The 18,327-nt window shown below is 42.3% G+C and overlaps 2 protein-coding genes across 10 annotated transcripts in view; both read right to left on the bottom strand.

Moving 5' to 3' along the window:
- The window catches only part of NFRKB (nuclear factor related to kappaB binding protein), a 26,927-nt gene extending 12,750 nt beyond the window's left edge, over positions 1 to 14,177 (bottom strand). For 2 of the 7 annotated variants that reach the window (XM_044439572.1, XM_044439568.1), the window contains exons 1-17: positions 14,017 to 14,177; positions 12,486 to 12,586; positions 11,481 to 11,636; positions 10,222 to 10,423; positions 9,152 to 9,279; positions 8,186 to 8,408; positions 7,422 to 7,523; positions 6,844 to 6,917; positions 6,252 to 6,336; positions 5,052 to 5,253; positions 4,260 to 4,368; positions 3,564 to 3,690; positions 2,455 to 2,520; positions 1,691 to 1,770; positions 1,563 to 1,606; positions 983 to 1,043; positions 89 to 263 (exon numbers count right to left, since the gene is read on the bottom strand). In XM_044439572.1, coding sequence (XP_044295507.1) covers positions 89 to 263; positions 983 to 1,043; positions 1,563 to 1,606; positions 1,691 to 1,770; positions 2,455 to 2,520; positions 3,564 to 3,690; positions 4,260 to 4,368; positions 5,052 to 5,253; positions 6,252 to 6,336; positions 6,844 to 6,917; positions 7,422 to 7,523; positions 8,186 to 8,408; positions 9,152 to 9,279; positions 10,222 to 10,423; positions 11,481 to 11,615 — 1,813 coding nt within the window. In that variant the 5' untranslated portion in view covers positions 11,616 to 11,636; positions 12,486 to 12,586; positions 14,017 to 14,177. Of the gene's footprint in view, positions 1 to 88; positions 264 to 982; positions 1,044 to 1,562; positions 1,607 to 1,690; positions 1,771 to 2,454; positions 2,521 to 3,563; positions 3,691 to 4,259; positions 4,369 to 5,051; positions 5,254 to 6,251; positions 6,337 to 6,843; positions 6,918 to 7,421; positions 7,524 to 8,185; positions 8,409 to 9,151; positions 9,280 to 10,221; positions 10,424 to 11,480; positions 11,637 to 12,485; positions 13,022 to 14,016 lie in introns of all 7 variants that reach the window. The other 5 variants (XM_044439571.1, XM_044439569.1, XM_044439574.1 and 2 more) reach the window with 5 other exon arrangements.
- A 688-nt stretch (positions 14,178 to 14,865) lies between these two features.
- Positions 14,866 to 18,327, bottom strand: part of PRDM10 (PR/SET domain 10) — a 64,303-nt gene continuing 60,841 nt past the window's right edge. For 2 of the 3 annotated variants that reach the window (XM_044439565.1, XM_044439567.1), the window contains 2 exons: positions 17,104 to 17,216; positions 14,866 to 15,843 (listed from right to left, as the gene is read on the bottom strand). In XM_044439565.1, the coding sequence (XP_044295500.1) occupies positions 15,631 to 15,843; positions 17,104 to 17,216 (326 nt within the window). In that variant the 3' untranslated portion in view covers positions 14,866 to 15,630. The remainder of the gene's footprint in view (positions 15,844 to 17,103; positions 17,217 to 18,327) is intronic. The other variant, XR_006415618.1, reaches the window with a different exon arrangement.

The following is an 18,327-nucleotide window of genomic DNA, read 5'->3' on the forward strand; positions in this document are numbered from 1 at the left end:
CACACACACACACACACACACACACACACACAGGGAGGGAGGGAGGGAGGGAGGGAGGGCGCGTGCGAGCGCAAAATTGCCAACTTACCAAGGGACAAGATAGTGACATATGCAGGCCTATCTGATCGCAACAGAGAATGTTCTCGGGCTTTGTTCAGAGAAGTTTCCTTATCAAACACACCCTTCACAGGGCCCACCACTGATTCAAAACCATGCATGCGGAATGTGAATGCTTTGTGGGGTTGGCTGTATCGATACCGCTCCTGCAGGTGTGGAACAAGAATGCACCCAGATGAGAGTTCTGTAGTGCATGAGCAGCATGAACTGCACTTCCAGATAATTCTAACTTTGCTTTGTAAGTAATCCTTGCATGAAGACTGAGATCAGAAAGAGCAACTGCTTATATTTCAGCAATGGAGAAACATACAGAGACCCCATGGCTAGGCTGGCAGTATCTCCATGTTTGTCATATTTGAGATTAATGTTGGTTAATTAAATAGTGAACCACTGGTAAGGGTGGGGGGGGGGGAGAGAGCACACACGTGTGAGAAAGAAGAAAAGACATGATGTGTCAGCCTGCTCCTGAGTCCTTAAAGATGACCATATGGGCTGTACATGACCAAAACAGAACCTGCTACACCTAATTTATGAAGTCTAACCATTTAAATCGAATCACTGACAAAATTTCCTATTTATTTTCATCTGAAAGCCTGGTTTTTCCCATTATGAAAACAGGATTTAACAAGGATTCAACAAGATGCTTTAATACACTCCTAGAAAACGCATTCAAGGCAGCTTATGGGAAATCCATCTCTGACACTTTAATGCTAAAACTCAAAACAGTGTATCTGAGAACACGGTAAACAATCTGCGTTGCAGGCATGGACGTTTTGCTCTTCTGCTGGCTAACTGTAAGTGCAGTGTTGCCAGTGCATCCTTATCATTGGGCTATCAACTGAAGGAGAATGCGTGCTGCCTTCACCTGTTCCTGGAAAACACGTTTCTCTTCCATAGTGCTAGGCCGGACCACATAGTCAGTCCTTCTGAAACAAAGAACATTGTCAACAACCCACAAATTATTTGAAAGGGGAGGTAAGTCACATGAATATTTCATAATGTTAATGTTATACACACAAACATGCACAGGAAAGGAAGCAGACATAGTCATTTTCATAACTAGATAACATTTATTGATTTTTGGAGAAGCAAACCACTTTCTTTGAAAGAATATAATTCAAATATATAACTCGGGTTTATTCTAGATGTTGCACTTTCAATTTTGGGAACTTGTTCAGTATGTCTTAACTGCTATGAAACAGACTATGTTAAAGTTAAGAAAAGAGACAGGGGAAACTCCCAACAGTGCCTGCAACTAACAAGTGTGCCACAGAACTATTTTTCAGAACAACATTTGCACTTGGTTTAGCCACAAATAACACTTTGCTCTCCCAGTGTAGGAAAAGGTGCATACTGCTGTTAGCAAAGATAGACTCAAAAGCGCTGGAAGTATACATCACAGCTTTCAGTCTGTGAGCAGCTTACTGAACCAAATATATACTTACACTCGGGGAACAGGTGTGGTGGCATCTGAACTGTCTTCATTGTCCTGCCAAAAAAGAGAAACATCAGGGTAAATATGGCAGATGAGCCAACTGAAATCCAGGTGTATACAGAGAAGTATCCATCTTACCTTGAAGTAGGTTTGGTCTTTTGTCTCCAACCAGAGCTGGAAGAGTTCTGCCAACTCCTTTTCATGGTCTTGGGATGGGGCTATGATAAGAAACAGAAAAGTCTAGCACTTTGTCACCTACAGTAGGGAAAGCAGAGAAATCCTCAATGGATTCAAATGAGTTTGGACTGCTCTGAAACTGACCAATGGATTCCATAGTAGATAATATTTTTCCAAGTCTCATAGATTCCATGAACTCTTAAAAAACTTTGGAGAGGATCTGAGAAAATGCACAGTTATAAACAGAAAGTCAAGTCTCATGCAAACAGATTTTTAAAAATGGATCTGTCAGTCAGCAGACAACAGAATGAAAAATGCCTGACAATCCATTAAACACAAATGGAATGGATTTAACGAAGTCCATATATCCCTATTCTATTCTACAAAAGTAGCATAAAAGGTCATGTGGGATTTACACCAAGTTATAAAAACAGAAGTGGACTAAAAGCTTTCCAATCCCCAAACAGAATCAGACTTATTTAAACCTGCTGCCATGACCCAGAATGAAAAAAGGTACACAATATTTATTTGCTTCATATAAAAGACTGTCCTCAGAATAATATAATGAAAGAAGTGCACCTGAATATAAACTTGTCATATATACTGATATACATAAAAGATACATTACTACGATGACACATCTTAAAGTCACATGATAAGCGCCTCCAGAGAAGAGCCAAGAGATTTTATTACCAGAATGAGAGAATGCAGCCAAGTTACGTTACCTATCAGTTTCCACTGCTGAGTTTTCTCTTTAAATTCAACGAAGGGAGAAAAACTGGAAGAAGTATCTATAATAAAACAAACATTTTATATACCTATGTGCTATTGTAATAACTTATTCCAGAAAATTCAGCTTACGTTACAATAAATTAAAATTCAGCAGTCAACTCCAGCTCACCTGACATCTAAAGAATGAGCTTGGACCCAAGGAAACATTCCTTGTAACAGAACCACAAAATGTGTTTATATTCAGTCTGCAATCTGCTGTGCCAGCTGTGCCAGCTGTGAGTTTCCAGATGGCAGCTGGTTGGTTGCTGGGTGGAAAGGCCAGGCTAGAAGGAATACCGTCTGATCCAGCATGGCTCTCCCTGTGCTTATTAGCAGAAGGCTTTGCAGAACAAAGTAGCTTTAGTTTTGTCTTCGTATGGTAACAAATTAAGTAACTCAGGGCACATTCCTATGCATGTTTGCAAAGAAGGAGTCCTATAACTACCCATATTTCTTCAGTTAACCATGCTGGCCAGGGCATGCTGAGAAGTGTAGGATTTTTCTTCCCTGTTTCAACATGCATAGGATTGCAACCTACATATCTATACATGAGGCACCTATATTCTCCATTGCAAAACAACTGGGGCGGGTGGGGGGAATAGAAACAGCAAATGCTCTTCTGTAAGTGGCTGTGCAAAGCTTTGCATGCTCACACCTCTGAATTTCAGCTTAACTTTCTTTGCGATGCTGAACTGGAAACAGCGCTTTCATACGCAGACATCTTGGGACACCTTTGGAGTCAAGCCATCGCCTCTACAGGACCGAGTGGCCATGATAACGTAAGAAACCCAGAGCCACCAACATGCCTGTCTTTACATGCTGAGTTAAAGTTCTAACTCACATTTTTTCAGGATCAGAATCAAATGTTAAAGGAAGGCCGTCTGAACTGAATGAATTCAGGACAGAAGAGTCTAGAGCCCAGTCAGGCGCTACCCAATGGCTTGTGCCATTAAAACAAACAGAACAGCAGGAACTTAAATTCCGGTCAAATGTCAAGAGAGCAAATGCAAACGCTCAAGGTAATAATTTTGTTTTGGCTGCAGAATAGGAAAATGGGACTTACCTCTGCTTTCACCCGTAAGATACTGCAGGGCAGGTAGAACGAGTTCTGACCAGTTGGGAGCAAAGGAGAACCAGCTGTTCAATGTGCTGGCAGGTGAAGACTGCCAATCCATGAGCTTGTCCTCAAGCTGAGCAAAAGATGACAGCACTTTTAAGTCATTTTATTTGTACAAGCTGAATAAAGTTGGCAATGCAACGGAAGACTTAGAGTCATTTTTTTTTTTACAATAGAAGCCTCAGAGCCATCCCCAAATGCTTTGCATCTGATAACCCAGCTGTGATTGCTTCTCAAGTAACTACACAACTTTTTCTTTCCCCAGTACTACTGTTATCTGAATGATCTGCAAGAGCATTCATATGGGTGGTGGCAATAATGATAAAAATCTGAGTCCCCTTGGAATCACGAGTGAGGCAGATATAAATATATTAATGGATTGCATAAATATAGCATTTTTGTATCAAATTACACATGAAATCAGAGATACTTTAAACCCACAAGGTTATCTAATAATGGTGAATTGGAAAGCTGCTCTTGGTATAGAAAAGGAAGCACAAATGAATCAGCACAAATGAAAAACAGTTTTCTGTAACATAAGCAGACATGGAGCTGTGACCTTACTGAATCGTGGCCTGATTAATCCCAACAATTTCTACCATGAGATAATGACCTAGAGAAATGTACAAAGGTAAAGCTTACCACTGAGAGACTAGCAGGCCCTTCCAGAAGCAGAATCTCTAGGAGGAGGGAAAAGAAGCTGGAGGAAATTTCATTTACTCCAAGACACGGCTTGATGTCTTCAAGAGGCCTTTGACAGAAGATGGATTTATTGTAACCTAATTAGAGAATTCAGGTTCCATAGACAACATGATGATGATGATCAGACTTAGCACATTTATCTATCACATTGTATTCAAAGCACTTTCAGAGATACCATTTCAGTAATTTAAAAACAAAATTAAGACAGTAATAATGACATACCCCCATACTTCAGCTTTGGGAGGAGAAGTGCTAAGGCCGAGATTATCTAATGAATTTGTGGAGGAGACATGTTACCGATCTGTGTATCAGTCACCATTCTCCTGCACTGAACTTAAACTATCAGCCACCAATACTGGTGAACTTTTCACTGATATGTGGATGTTCAGCTTTTTAACAAGATGAAATCAAATCATGTTCCCTTGCCTGCAGTCAATTTTTAAATTATTTTCAAGTCACTCTCTCTCCTGTAGCACCTCACGAATGGATGAGTGCTGCAAGCTTGTATAATAGAAAGCTATCTGAGACACACATTCTCACATGAGCACAAGTTAGGTCAGAAAGGCTCTCCCTGCATTCTGTATTTTCTGGAGCAAAAACCCCAATTCTGTTTACTTCAGGTTATTTGTAGCAGAAGCATTAGTGGTGGGGTCCAGCTGGCACACAGGCAAGCTTGGCCACTGCCTTTTGTGCAACCCACCCACAGTGGTATTCCTCCAGGAAACAACTTACTCTTCTTTAACAGATGGGAGGGATGGGGGATCCCAGATGGGAGGGATGGGGGATGGATCCTGTGACATTGGAGGCATCCCTTCGGGGTTGCCAAGGGACTCGGAGAAATCTTCTGCTTCTAGCTTAATCGCTTTTATCTTCTTTTTCTTTTTCTCTTCCTTTTCCTTCACCTTCTTCTTGAGGACAGCAAGGTCGAACAAGGCTTTCGTTTGGAAAAAGAGGAGTATCCAAGTTACACATTATATGTTTGCAAGGTTATCAAATATTAGTAATAAAAGTGTTGATGTTATATCAACCAACATTTGAATAAGTATTTCTGGCCCCCAAAATCCTGCCTTCATGTATCCCTGCACATTCTCACAGTGCCTCCTGAAGCAGTTTGCTCCACAGCAGGGATGGCCTTGTTAGTCTGAAGTATAAATACTTTCAATACTTCTTAGTTGTTCCCAGGGATTTAAGCTGAAAGGTGTAGCAGGCTCATATAATACACTGAAAAGATCAAATATGTTCAGGTCACACAACTGCTCATTTCAATTAGTACACAGATAGAATTTTAATTGTCAGGCTCTTTTTTGAGAGATGCGCAAGTAGTAATAGTTTTTTTTGAACAGAAGCAAAACATGCAGAGCTCACACGGGAGAAAATTCTCACAAAGAACAGCCTCGAGCAGGTGCATCTTGTTTGAAAGGTGGGAGCTTAGAAGCACCATGATGAGTCCTATGCAAGGGAGGGCCTTCTCAGTGGTTGCTTCCAGGCTGTGGATATTCTTGCCCAAGAAGACTAAGCTGCTTCCCTCTCTGATAACCTTCTGCCAGTATGCAAAAATATTTTTATTCAAGCAGAACTTGGGTTAGGTGCTGTTTTTATTCTTCTATTGTATAATAATTGTTTTTAACGTATTTGCATTATGATTGTTTCTATTTTAATATTTTGTTCTAATCAATGATAGCTGCCTTGAGCACCATTTTCTTCACAAGTAGGCATAATAGGAAAAGATAAATAAAGCATTCCCAAATATCACTGTTGAGACTGCAAACATGGTCACTTTTTATATTGCTCATGGTTTCCACAGCTTCTTGGGAGCAAAGCCTGAAAATGCAGCCATGAATGCTCCTATGCCAACAATTCCAACTTAAACTTGAAGGGGGGGGGGGCACCCAATACAGGCAGTCAAAGCAGTGATGCATGTGATTCACAGACCTGCCAAAGATCCCTTTCTGCCAGCATTCACACGTGTCATGATGTCATTCAGAGTCAGGTCCCCTATCATCAAATCAGGATGGTTCTATGGACAAGAAAGGGGCAGTCAAGAAGGAGAACAGCACAAAATCAAGGTCAATGTGAGAACAGAGGACAGACTTGTGAGACTAAACTTCCATGCCTTTTCCAACAGTATGCAGATAAAATGCTATTTATATTAGACACAGAAAGGGAAATTTCAGTAAAACTACAGTCCAAAAACACTTTTATCATTCAGAAGTCAGAAACCCTGAAAATTAGCTCCTCTGGGACTATAACCCTAAATTTCCTCTAACTAGTACATCCTATGGAATTATTTGGGAATTACTTCTGAGTAAGTATGCTTAGGATTGTGCTGCATGTCATTAATCTTTCAGCCTTTTTTCTATAAGGTGGCATAACTGTACCCAAGAGCCACATTAGCTACAATCTGAGTAGCTTCCACAGTGTCTCATGTAGCTTAGGCCTCAACTTGGATTCAGCTTGGACTCCCACTGAACTATAATTCTATCTTCCACCTGTGCTCCAAATGTAACCTACAAATGTATCTTACAGGTTGGCGCTTGCGTTTTTCATGGTGCTTCTTCAGCATCATCTTCAGGCAATTCTCACCAAAATCCAGCTTATCTGGGGGTGAGGGAGGAAGTAAAATACTATTAAATGTTTGCTGTAAATCTACTTACATAACACAGTTAAGTTGTTGACATCTTTAAATATCTTTAAGCATTCATATGCAACTTCTCTTGACAGACTGATCTAGTCAATTACACAGCTTAGGAAACAAATGAAGTTCTTAAGTACGCTATTCCGACAGACAAATTTAGACATATTTATTCATCTGGAATCTAACGGGGATGCCCATAATTAACCAAACTTTGCAGGATGATGAGCATCCTACCAGGATGGGAGGCACACGGAGGTGAAGTCTGCCTCCATGCTCTGCCTGATCTATAAAGCAGGTAAACTGCCAATTTTGGCCATCTAAGGGCAGTACTTTGGAGAGGAAAGTAAGGAGGCTGAGATGCTGCCAGGATACCCTATACCTTGGTGGCACCCCTCTCCTCCCACCCCTAGGTATTCTATATCAAACAAGTTCCAAGATGAGTCTAACAAGATATCACTTTATGTTACCTGCTGTTTTCATGTCTTGCGTTGATAACGTAGGGATCACTCTGAGAGGAATGGCAGGACTTGGGCAATGGGCTGGAGAATTTGGAATCCAGCAGCTCAAATCTGAAATACATACAGTAGTAAGATTGGTACAGAAATAGACAAACCTGGAGAGACAATTATTTTCCTGGACAGCAGACACAGCCAGGCATCCAAGTTATTTGATCATTTTACTTTTCTAATCAAAAGAGCTGGAAACATGTGGGCTACTTAAAATGCCATAAAATGCAGAACTCTCATAACAGGTCTATTTGCTAAGTGCAGGGTTAATACTTCAGGCAAGGTATGTATTAGTAAGTTAATCTGCACAAAGGGGATAATATGTTCTAGCTAGCTACCTACCTACCTATAGTATATCTATACCACTCCAGATCCAAAGAGATTCCAGTTCATTGAGGTTAAAACAAATAAGAGAATAAAAACAATATTCTAAAAATATTTAAAGAATAAAACAAAATTGAAACCATGTCTGGTCAGCAAGAAAAGCCTTGCTGAAATAAGACTGCCTTTAGCAGGACTTAGCAAGACTGTCTTTAACTGTATTTCAAATAAAAGGCCTGTGCTGGTCATTTCAAATGTATGCACCAAATTTATGTATCCATGTAAAAAGCATGTGCCAAAAATTGGGGTGTTACATCGATTAGTTGCTGGGGCAAATCATCAATTATTTCCATTTATCAGAGCAGTTTTGTGCAGACCCAGCTTTAGCAAAGACCTCCCAGTACCATTCCTCATCTGGTAGTTTCCTTTCATTTCAAGATTCATTCCATTACCCTCCTCATCAGAGGATAAAGTAGTGTCTCCACATTCCTCTTTCACCTCCCTGAGGATTTTCAGATATCGCCGATGAGTCTGTCTGTCCCGTTCTTCAGCAGTGCAAGTGGATGCTGGATACTTCCTTTTCAGGGCCAGGTCTGGACCACCCTTCCTGGCAAGTTCCAATAGATGCTGAAACAGAGATACACACTGGAGTGCCTGCTGAATTACATCTTAATCCCATCACTGTTCAGTCGAAAAGCCTTATATAAGCCTCCTTAAGAATACCAACTCATGGCCAGTACAGCAAAATAGAATTTTTCTTAGTGGTATGCAGAACTGGGGAATGTCTGGTCCATAGGAACTAGAACCAAAGCTTTAGGAACCAATGCAACCTTATTCAGGCAGTAGTCTTGTACAGGTGATGGATAAATGTCAATGCAAAGATGAGGGCTGGTTCAGAAAAAGCTACTGTTACATGTAGCAGTATTTTTTTACATCTCGGCATAGGAGACCATCCTACCATACCAGAAGCTGCTTTTCCAATATGGCTTGCTATATAGCATAGGGGAGAGGCTATAGCTCGGCTATTTGGTTTACATAATGTCAGTTCTTCACGCCTCCAGTTTAAAGGCTCAGGCTGCAGAGCCAACGAAGACCATTGCTTTACACCCCAGGGAGTTACTGTCAGAACAGACAATAATGGGCTTGATGGCTTAATGGTGTGATGTAGTATAGAGCAACTTCATACATTCATAGGCATATATGGAATCTATTACAAACCCCTCAGGCTTACAGGCCCTTTAAGTGTACAGAACTAGTTTTATTGGTCTTTCAATTCTAGATATGTCTTAAGCACCTGGGCAACCAAATTCAAATTTTTCTAGTCCTGATCATAACACTTTGTGCATATGTTAGTTACTTCACATACTTACATTTCGGGACGCGAGAATCTGTTTCAGCAACCGGTAGAAGTACTGTTGCTGGGAACTGAGGTAGCGCTTGTACTGCGACTTGAAACAAAGTTGTCGGTATTTTACCACTTCTGGATTGAAGTGTCCATCTGCAATGAGGGCATCAGTACTGTTACCACTGGTTCTGGTTCTGCTGGGGCTGTTTGCAAAACTTCACAGCCCATCGTGGGTTACTAAATCCACGGGGAGACTGCAGCATGTGTAACCACCATGTTGAATAAGCAACCCCCGCTCAGGAGGGATGCAAGAACCAGCCGGCATAACCCCTGTTCCGCTTCAGGGTTATGATGTGGTTGTTTATGCCTCATGTAACCTACACAGGGTCCACACAATGTGACAAACTGTGTAAGAATTGCAACCTGGAACCCACAGGCACCGTGCCTTATTGTGGATTAATGGCATGCCATCTTATCTAGTCTGAAAGCTACTCTTTCTTTATAATACACCATCCCAAAGGCTACCAATCAACTGTAAAAAGGAAGACAATACCCAGGACAGCAAACAGCTGTTATTACTGTACTCCATCAGATTAGAAAGGCCCCTCTTACTCAGAAAGGAAAAATAGAAATCACTGTTGTGACAACAGAAAGTGACCTATGGAAAAAGGCCCAGCAAAGAGAGCAGACACTTTTTAGGTGTCCAACTTATTACTCTGTAATTTCGACCCATATTTTATTTATTTATTGTTAAATTTGTACGCTGTCGAATAATCCAGATGGATTCTCTAGGCGACTTACACATAGACAAAGAGGAAAATGTAACATTCCAGTACCTTCCCTTCACATGCCTGAGATGCATCATTTGAACCCACTGCATGTGAGAGCACTTTCTAGTATTTATTACCGTGATATATGCAGTAGCTTGTATTAAGGGTAAAACAGAAAACAATGGCATCTTTGAATGATGGGGCTTCACTGAAGGCAGGAAAACCTATTGCAATATTAAAATTCATTATAAAACAACAGTGTTAGAATTAAAGCACCATGTAAACATGGATTTAGGGTCTGAATATGTATAAAGCTGCCACTGACCTCGGAAGAGTTTTTGGGCTATGTGCAAAGGGTTTCCAAATCGGAAGTTCTCTCCACTGAACAGGGACAAAATAAGATTATTCTGGTGTTCGATGTTGTTTTCTGGGAAGTGGGGCAAAAACTTTTTTAAGTGTTCTCGTTGCGAATCCACCAACACCTCCTCCCATGTTGAAAGACTGACAACTTCAAAGAAGATCTCAGGCTACAAAAAGTCAGACAGGAATGAAATAAGATCCTTGAAAAGGCTTCCAAATTATTCCACTTATGAAAAATGCAACAATGGAAGTGAATCAAATAGCCAAAGTTATTCAATCTTATACAGAAACATAGGAACATAGTGAATCAGAAAGGGTCTCCTGGGCCATCTAGTCTGACCCCTGGTTCTGCTCATGTAAGACCCAACATGTGGTTATCCAATCTTTCCCTGAACACCCTCACAGATGCGCCCCCCCCACACACACACACCTCTTGTGGATGCCCATTCCATATCCTAGGGGTCTTAACTGTCAGGAAGTACTTCCAGCCATTCAACCTGAAACCTGTTCCTTAAGCTTTGCCCCACTGGGCTCCATCCTTTCCCCCACCACAGGGGAGAACAGGTCACAACCCCCTAACATGTGACACCCCTTCACATACCTACATGTTGCTATAAGATTCCCTCGGACTCTCCTCTTCTCAGGCTGAAAAGACTCAGCTCTCTCAATCACAGCTCATCTGACAGCACCCCCAATCCCATCCCATCCCATCCCATCCATGTGACCTTGTGCTGAACTGATTCTCACCTAACTATGTCTCTCATATAATGAAGAGTCCAGAACTGGACACAGTACGCCAGTTGCGGGCACACCAGCATCTTATGGAGAGGTACCTGCACCTCTCTCGATCTGAAAGGCACACATCTGGCTTGACATCCGAGGGTGAGATTCGCCCACTTAACCATCACGTTGCACTGCTGGCTCAGGTTTAGCCTGCTATCAACAAGTACCCCAAGATCCTTTTCACAAGTGCCACTCTCCAGCCACTCGTCCTTCGATCCTGTACCTATTGCATGTATTCCTGAGCCCCAAATGCAATACCTTGATCTAATCCACATTGAACGCCGTCTTGTTGTCCCCCCTCCCCACTTCCACAGTCTGTCCAGATCCTTTAGTTACTGAATCATATGATGACTTTTGCAGTGTTTCCTCCAGAAGATAAAGGTGGTGCTTGCTCAGTTCACACTGTTTTACTGTTTTTGAGGGGAAAGAGATTTTACTCACGTCCTCCAAAAGATCTTCGGGCAGGCTAATGCGTATGGATCCCAGCATGCAATCCTCCATAATCTGTGTACCATTTCCTTCTCCAGATGGTCCCAACTCCAATGGGTCGGTGAGCATATGATCCAAAGAATCCATTGTTTATACACCAATACAATCCTTGAATAAAAAGAAACTTACTATAATTTACTATTATTTACACCTACTACTGTTATCACAATTTCATTTGAAGCAGATTCATGATTAACTGAGGTATACTTGATGGCGGCTGCAGATGGCTTTTACTGCTTCAGGGAAAAATCATCCTAGTTCGCCACCAGACACTTAAAACCAGCTTTACTGAGCCATGCCCTGCTGCAGAACGCTGCAGCTACTTCTCTCTGTCTACAGAGGCTGTTGCTACATTCACATACATCTACCAAAAGCAGCTGGCAAGTTTTGACCTGGTTCACACACAACAAAAACCAGTTGTTTAAAGAACTGATGGACTGTCATACATAAAGGGATGTGTTGCCTGCAACATGCTCACCCCTTCCATTTTAGTGCAAAGCCCATGATCTTGAGGTTGTGTAGTGTAATTTCTGGACCACTGAGCTATTTAGGGGCCAAATAACCCAGCAGTTAACCCTGCTGTTAACCCCTCTGTCCGTGTGTGTGTGTGTGTGTGTGTGTGTGTGTGTGTCACTCCTGCTGTATTTGGGAGATAACAGAAAGCGACAGAACAAAAAAGAGCAGCAAGAAACTTCCTGATCATGGTTGTTGGTTGTGTATGTGTGGGTTTTTTTGCACTTTAATTCTAGAATTGAATGAATGAAAGGTATGTGTTTGGCATACGATGGTTACTCAGGAGTTAGATTTCTCCCAATAGAACAATTTCAGTACCGCAATCACAGCATCTAAGGGAAACAATCAAAAGGCTTTGCTGCTAGATGGGAAGCACTCATTCACTCAACATGCATTTTAAAACATTCCTGAAAATGAGATTATCTTGTGACTACTGATATTTACCTTTTATTTGAGGAATGCACAGATTTTCCCACTAGGAAGTGCAAACGTTAGCTAAACAGGGTGAAAACAGCTTTGTAGCTCCCATCTGAAATAGGCTGATGCTGTGTAAGAAGCATATTCTTAATGAACAAGATTCACTTTTAAGATGTATTTTAATTGAATTGTCTATGTAACCATATTTCTGCTGAGGTTTTTTTTTTTACAAGAATACACATAAGCTGTCAAAAGAAATGGAACTCGTTCTTTCAGTGAGAAATAATCATAATACAGCAGGTTTAATGAAGAGTTTTGCTGTAGCCATCGGTCAAACAGAATCTCACCAGAGTCTCAGAGAAAGATTTTGTTCATTTTCAGTGCATGCTGCTTTCCTGTTTTTTTCCAGGAATATTAGCCGGTTGGTCTGGGATGATAACTTCTAACTAAACTGAAATACCGTTGTCTGTAAGAAGACATTCAAAGTCCATATTTCAGCTCCTGTGGTTATGTGTCTTTGCATTTTCATTATGAACACACATGTGAGGAAGCAACATAGGTCACTGGAAATGAATTAAAAATGCTTATATAGTGATTTGCAGTAATTTAGCTCACTGGTTTATCGTGCTGACTTGGCTCTCTGAGGCATACTCAAGATTCTTAATTTTTATTACGGAATTTTAAATTCAAAACAATGATGGTAAGCTTGTTTTGCACTTAAGATACAAAACACCATTTCAAAACTCTCTATCTGTACACTTAGAGAATGTTTGTGTGAAAACACCTAAATGCAAGCAGAAAAAAATGACTTTATGGATAAACAGGCTGCTTTAAGCAATACATTCTAGAACACCATGATTATTCACTGAAAAAGCACATTTAAAATAGATCCCAAATGCCTACAACAGCTAAATCTGCAGAATGCTACACAACGGGGGGCATGGATGTAACCTCCCATTCCGATCAGGTTGGACGGACATCAACTTCCCAAACGTGGGAACCAGCGATCTGTCTCATCAGGAGCCCGTTTGTTGGCCTTCATGCATCCACTTACTGAATCCCAAGAGAGACTCCACTAAAACACATATGATTCATTGCAAGATGCAATCCTGCACAAGTGCAGAGAGGGAAGAAGCTCTGCTGTTTCAGGCATCCCATGCAGGCTGGGAGTTACAAGGCTATTTTCCATCTAATGTGTTTGCCCAACTGACAGCCGTTGGCTTTTGCTTTGTTTGTTACACTCACAGTCCCCTGCCCCCAAGGAGGTTACAATGTAACTCGGACCACGGATAGAGGAAGCAGAGCGGGGGATGCACGAGAAGCGCAGATCAAGCAGGAGCGGGGCCGATTTCGCCTCCTTCCTGCCGGCCGAGGCTCCCAGCTGCTCCTCCGGACTGGCTGCCCCCCAGGACCCGCTTCTCATCGGCCCATACGACCCCCGGACTTGGCTTCCTCTCCCATCCCCGCCGTCCCTCCGCCACGGCACACCGCAGCAGCCCCCGAGGCGGAACGCGGCCTTTCCGCGCCCCCGGCCCGTCCTCTGCCCGGCACGCCTCACCTGAGCCCGGCTCAGGCATTCCGTTTCCAGGTCGAGGAAGAAGTGGACGACGAGGCCCGCCAGGCAAGGAACAGGCCGGATGCAACGCGCATGTGCGCGGGCAAGCACGCGTCTCCCACCCCGCAAGCGCGTTCGTGCACTGGACTCCGTGCGGGACGAGGGCGCGCCCGGCTGCGTCCCTCCCAGAGCAAACACTTCGCGCATGCGTGCACGCGAGTGCGTTGATCCCGAGGTTGTAGCCGGAAGAATGGCAAAAGCGCGCAGCCGTGTTGCTCTTCCCGCTTAGCTCCGCCTTGCAATTCCCACGCAAGCGCAGTCTCGCCCGGGTGCTTTCCCAGGCGCGTGGGCTCCACCTAGTGGCGAGCTCCTGCTGTGTTCCGTTGCAGTCGCGAAAGAAATTAGACGCATTAGATCGAATCATTGTTAGTTGTATGTCAGAGTGGACGGGTGGAAACCTTTCGGTCCATTCTGAAGTGTAACTAAATCCATTTTATTGATCGGGCATTACCTTTGACTGTGTGAACGTGTGAAGGGTTGTAGCACCCGATCGTTTGATACGTGTTTAGTCTGAAGTGCTGCAAAACTGAGTGCTAGCTTCCAGAAGGGGATAACTCTGTTACACCGATTGCAGCAAAAATAAAAGTTACCAAGTGAACGACTCTTTGCAGTGCAACCTCTTTATGCAGAAAGGAAGATAGGAAAGGCAGATATATATCTTTCCGTACTTTCAGTGACCATATCAGCTGCAGAATTCAATGCTTTCAGTTAAAAGAACACCCTTCACCTTCTCACCCCATCTATCCTTTTCCAATAGAAGTCAGTAACAAACACACAGAAAGCCACTACATATTTCAAAACATCACCAAACCTTTTTATTGGTTTGCCAGGGGGAAAAATCATCCCTCTTGTGCAGAGGGAACACAGTCAAAGAGATGAAGGTTCAAACAGCATTACCCTTATTAGCTCCTCTGATTTGAACAGGTCTGAGATTTGAAGAGGTCCCAAGACTGCTTCCTTCATACTCTCCAGAACTGAGTACCAGGGCAGTGCAGATAGCATGTAAACAGTTCACAGGGTTCCAATAACAGTAACAATAATAATAATAATAATAATAATAATTAAAAAATCCCCTTCCCACTTCCCAAAATAATAATTTAACTGCTTCTGCACAGCTTCACAGTTTCATTGACCCATCTGTCCTGCACATGTTGAGAGATAATGCTTTTTACTTGCTCCTCTGTTCCAGGGAATTTGGTTTTTATTTTTCTTAAGTGGATATGTTCTTTTCTTCCATTGCTACTTAAAAAAATGAAGTCAACAGAAATTAGGTACCAAGGCAGCCTTTTAAAGTATATGCTTCTGAAACATACATTGGACATGTCCTGCCAGCAGTCAGGTTAAGGAAACCTTTTTCCTTCACTGCTGTAAATCTGCCCACAAACAGGAAAATGGGACTCCTCTGTGAGGATCAGGGAGTAAATGTACAGGAGGCTTAGTTTGCATTTCTGGTTTTTGAAAAAGCTCTTGGGTGCCCCCTTGTATTTAGGATGCTCGACTAACATTTCAGCGGGTCCGACTGGATCTCCTTATTTCTGTGCCACGTAGGGAGGGGGCTCAGGGCTTTTCAATATGCACGTCGCCATTTCCATCACCGTTGGTAGTTGTCGTAATGATGTATTGTGTGGCTTGCTGCTGGTTGGCTGTCTGTGATTCCAAGGAGTCAGAATGTGCAGGTGGCTGAGACAAATCTACTTCTACTGCACTGGAGAGGGACAGATTTGGCTTTACATCCAGTTCGGGCTGGCTCTCAGCTATTACATAGTGTGTCTACAAGAAAAAGAAACCCACATAAGCTGCCTTGCTTTTCATGTTTTTTTTTTCTCCTCAGAACTTCAATCAGTGTTTTTTGCATTAAGCTGGGGGTGTCCTATGTTAGATATCTACCAAAAAGTTGGAATTAATACAGTAAGATATTAATGAATACAGCTATTAGAATATTGCTGGCACCAACTAGAAGCAGCGACACAGGGATTCAGGTCATTTTTTGAGCCCTGCCTGGAAGTGCCAAAAGTTGAACTTGTGACTTTCTGCATATAAAGCCTATGTTCTATACTGAGCTATTTCCTTATTGGAAGGAGATCTACCCTGTTAGAAGGATTGGGAGAAAGTACTTAGCTCTCTCCTTTTCTTTCTGGCAGATCCTCTGTTCTGCTACCTCAAGTGATTTATGGAGGTACATCCATCTGGAGAAAAAAGACTGTTCATGGGGGTATTGAAGGACAGAATCTTAAATTTGGAAGATATTAAGCATTCCTCACTAATGCATAATACCTTCCAAATAAAGGGGAAGCACAAGGATAAAAAAGGAAACCAAGAAGAAATGATAAATGGCCCTGAGTGCCAGTGAAATAAATTTTGTTGTTATTCTATGCATTTCAGAAATATCCTCCTTCAGGGGCTGAAAATCATAACAAATGGGTGACTATTTATCATTTCTTCCCTTTTGGTTTCCTTTAAAAAATATTCCTGACCAATAACAGCTGATCCTCCCTCTAAGTGCCTCCTGCTCCTGCATTTATGTTTTCTCAACAATGGTGGACTTGCGAACATAAAGCTGTCAAAATAATATGCAGTTCTGTCTTCCGAAGGCACTCTCAGCCCCCATATAGGGACACAAATATTAGAACACTTCAGAAAAGCTCTATGTGGCAACTTCCAAATAGCAATACTCAGCATTTTATGTATAATTGATAATGATAGTGCTTAACATTCATGTAATGCCTTTTAAATGTTCACAGTGCTTGACCTTGAACTATAGGGGCATAATCCTATGCATGCTTGGTCAGCAAAAGTCCTACGATGGCCAGCGCACCCCAGTCAAGATACATTCTCTGCCTGCTGAATTCCTCCAGAAATGAAGGTGTCATAGAACATGCATAGAAATGCACCCTTGATATGCACATGGTGGGCATGTCGTGAGCAGAGCTGGCTGGTGTCAGAGGTCGGACTAGATGGCCCAGGAGGCCCCTTCTGACTCGCTCTGTTTCTGTTTCTATGATAATTTGGGGCTGCCACCTTTCTCCTTACCTGGGTGACTGGCTTCACTTGGCCTGTGTTCACTGTAGTGACAGGAGTGCCTACGGCTGTCTCTGTGATCACATATGGACCCTGTGGGATCGCCATCATCTGAATCTCAGAGGCTGCAGGACAAGATTTGGAAGAGGAAGAACTACCATTACTCATATAAGTAGGCTAAAATACAACTCAGGGTCTAATTGCAGCCCACTGAATTTTATATTACAGTTCAGCATTCCTCATCCCTTCACAACCCAGATATGTTGGACTACATTCCCCATCTTTCCCATCCTTCCTGGATAATGGCCATTCAGGCACGAGTTTGGGGAAGGCTGCAGTCTGTGGTTGAAAGTCTCTGGCCATTCACACAATCGCAAGCCACGTGGGCAGCATAAAATCCCGATACACAAAATGTAACACAGTTTAAATAGCTAAGAACAATTTAGCTACTGCAAAATAAATACTATCAAATGAAACAATAAATCATATCGAATTGTGATAGCTGTGGCCTAAATGAATAAACATGTTAATGTGACTACCTCTTCCCCATTTATCATCACCATCTTGTGATGTTTATAAAATCTAACTAGGTGCTATTTTATACCTATTACTTCACTGAACAAACGCTTTCTTGAAAAACAGCCTGTCCTTCATTTCTGGTCTGTGTTAGAAAGCCTGTGTTTTTCTGTTCTGCATCCATTTCACATGACCCAGCCGGGCAGCTGGAAGACGGCAACCACACTGAGGGACATTCGGCCTGCAATCCTGTGCACACTTTACATGGAGAAAAGCTCCACTGAACTCAATGGGCCTTACTTCTGAGTAGATGTGTACAAGATTGCACTGCTAGGAATGCAGATCTGTCGTGCTGTAGCATAATCGATTTCTGTTCTTACATTCAGGCTTTGTGCAAGTAAAAGAGATCTCCGTGCAAGCATTCTCCCAGCACTGAAAATCAGTTTTTCTGTTCATTCCAGATCAGCTGAACAGAAGATTGAAAGCCAATCACACTCTGTTCCTCAACTGTCTGACATCTTAATAGCCTCAATAAGTAATTCCATCTACTAACAAGACGAAAAACTAACTGGGGCTTCAGTGCACACAGGAAGCCTCAGATGAGAAGATACCTATTTTTTTACAAAGGTACATTCCTAATACCCGAGCAAAGTAGTCCTCTGCTTCTACAGAGCTCCATGGGAGCACTAGTTTCCCCTACCCCTGGCTACTGTGCCCTGA

Source organism: Varanus komodoensis, unplaced genomic scaffold (assembly GCF_004798865.1).
Source record: "Varanus komodoensis strain SLA01 unplaced genomic scaffold, ASM479886v1 scaffold35, whole genome shotgun sequence".
Taxonomy (NCBI): Eukaryota; Metazoa; Chordata; class Lepidosauria; order Squamata; family Varanidae; genus Varanus; species Varanus komodoensis.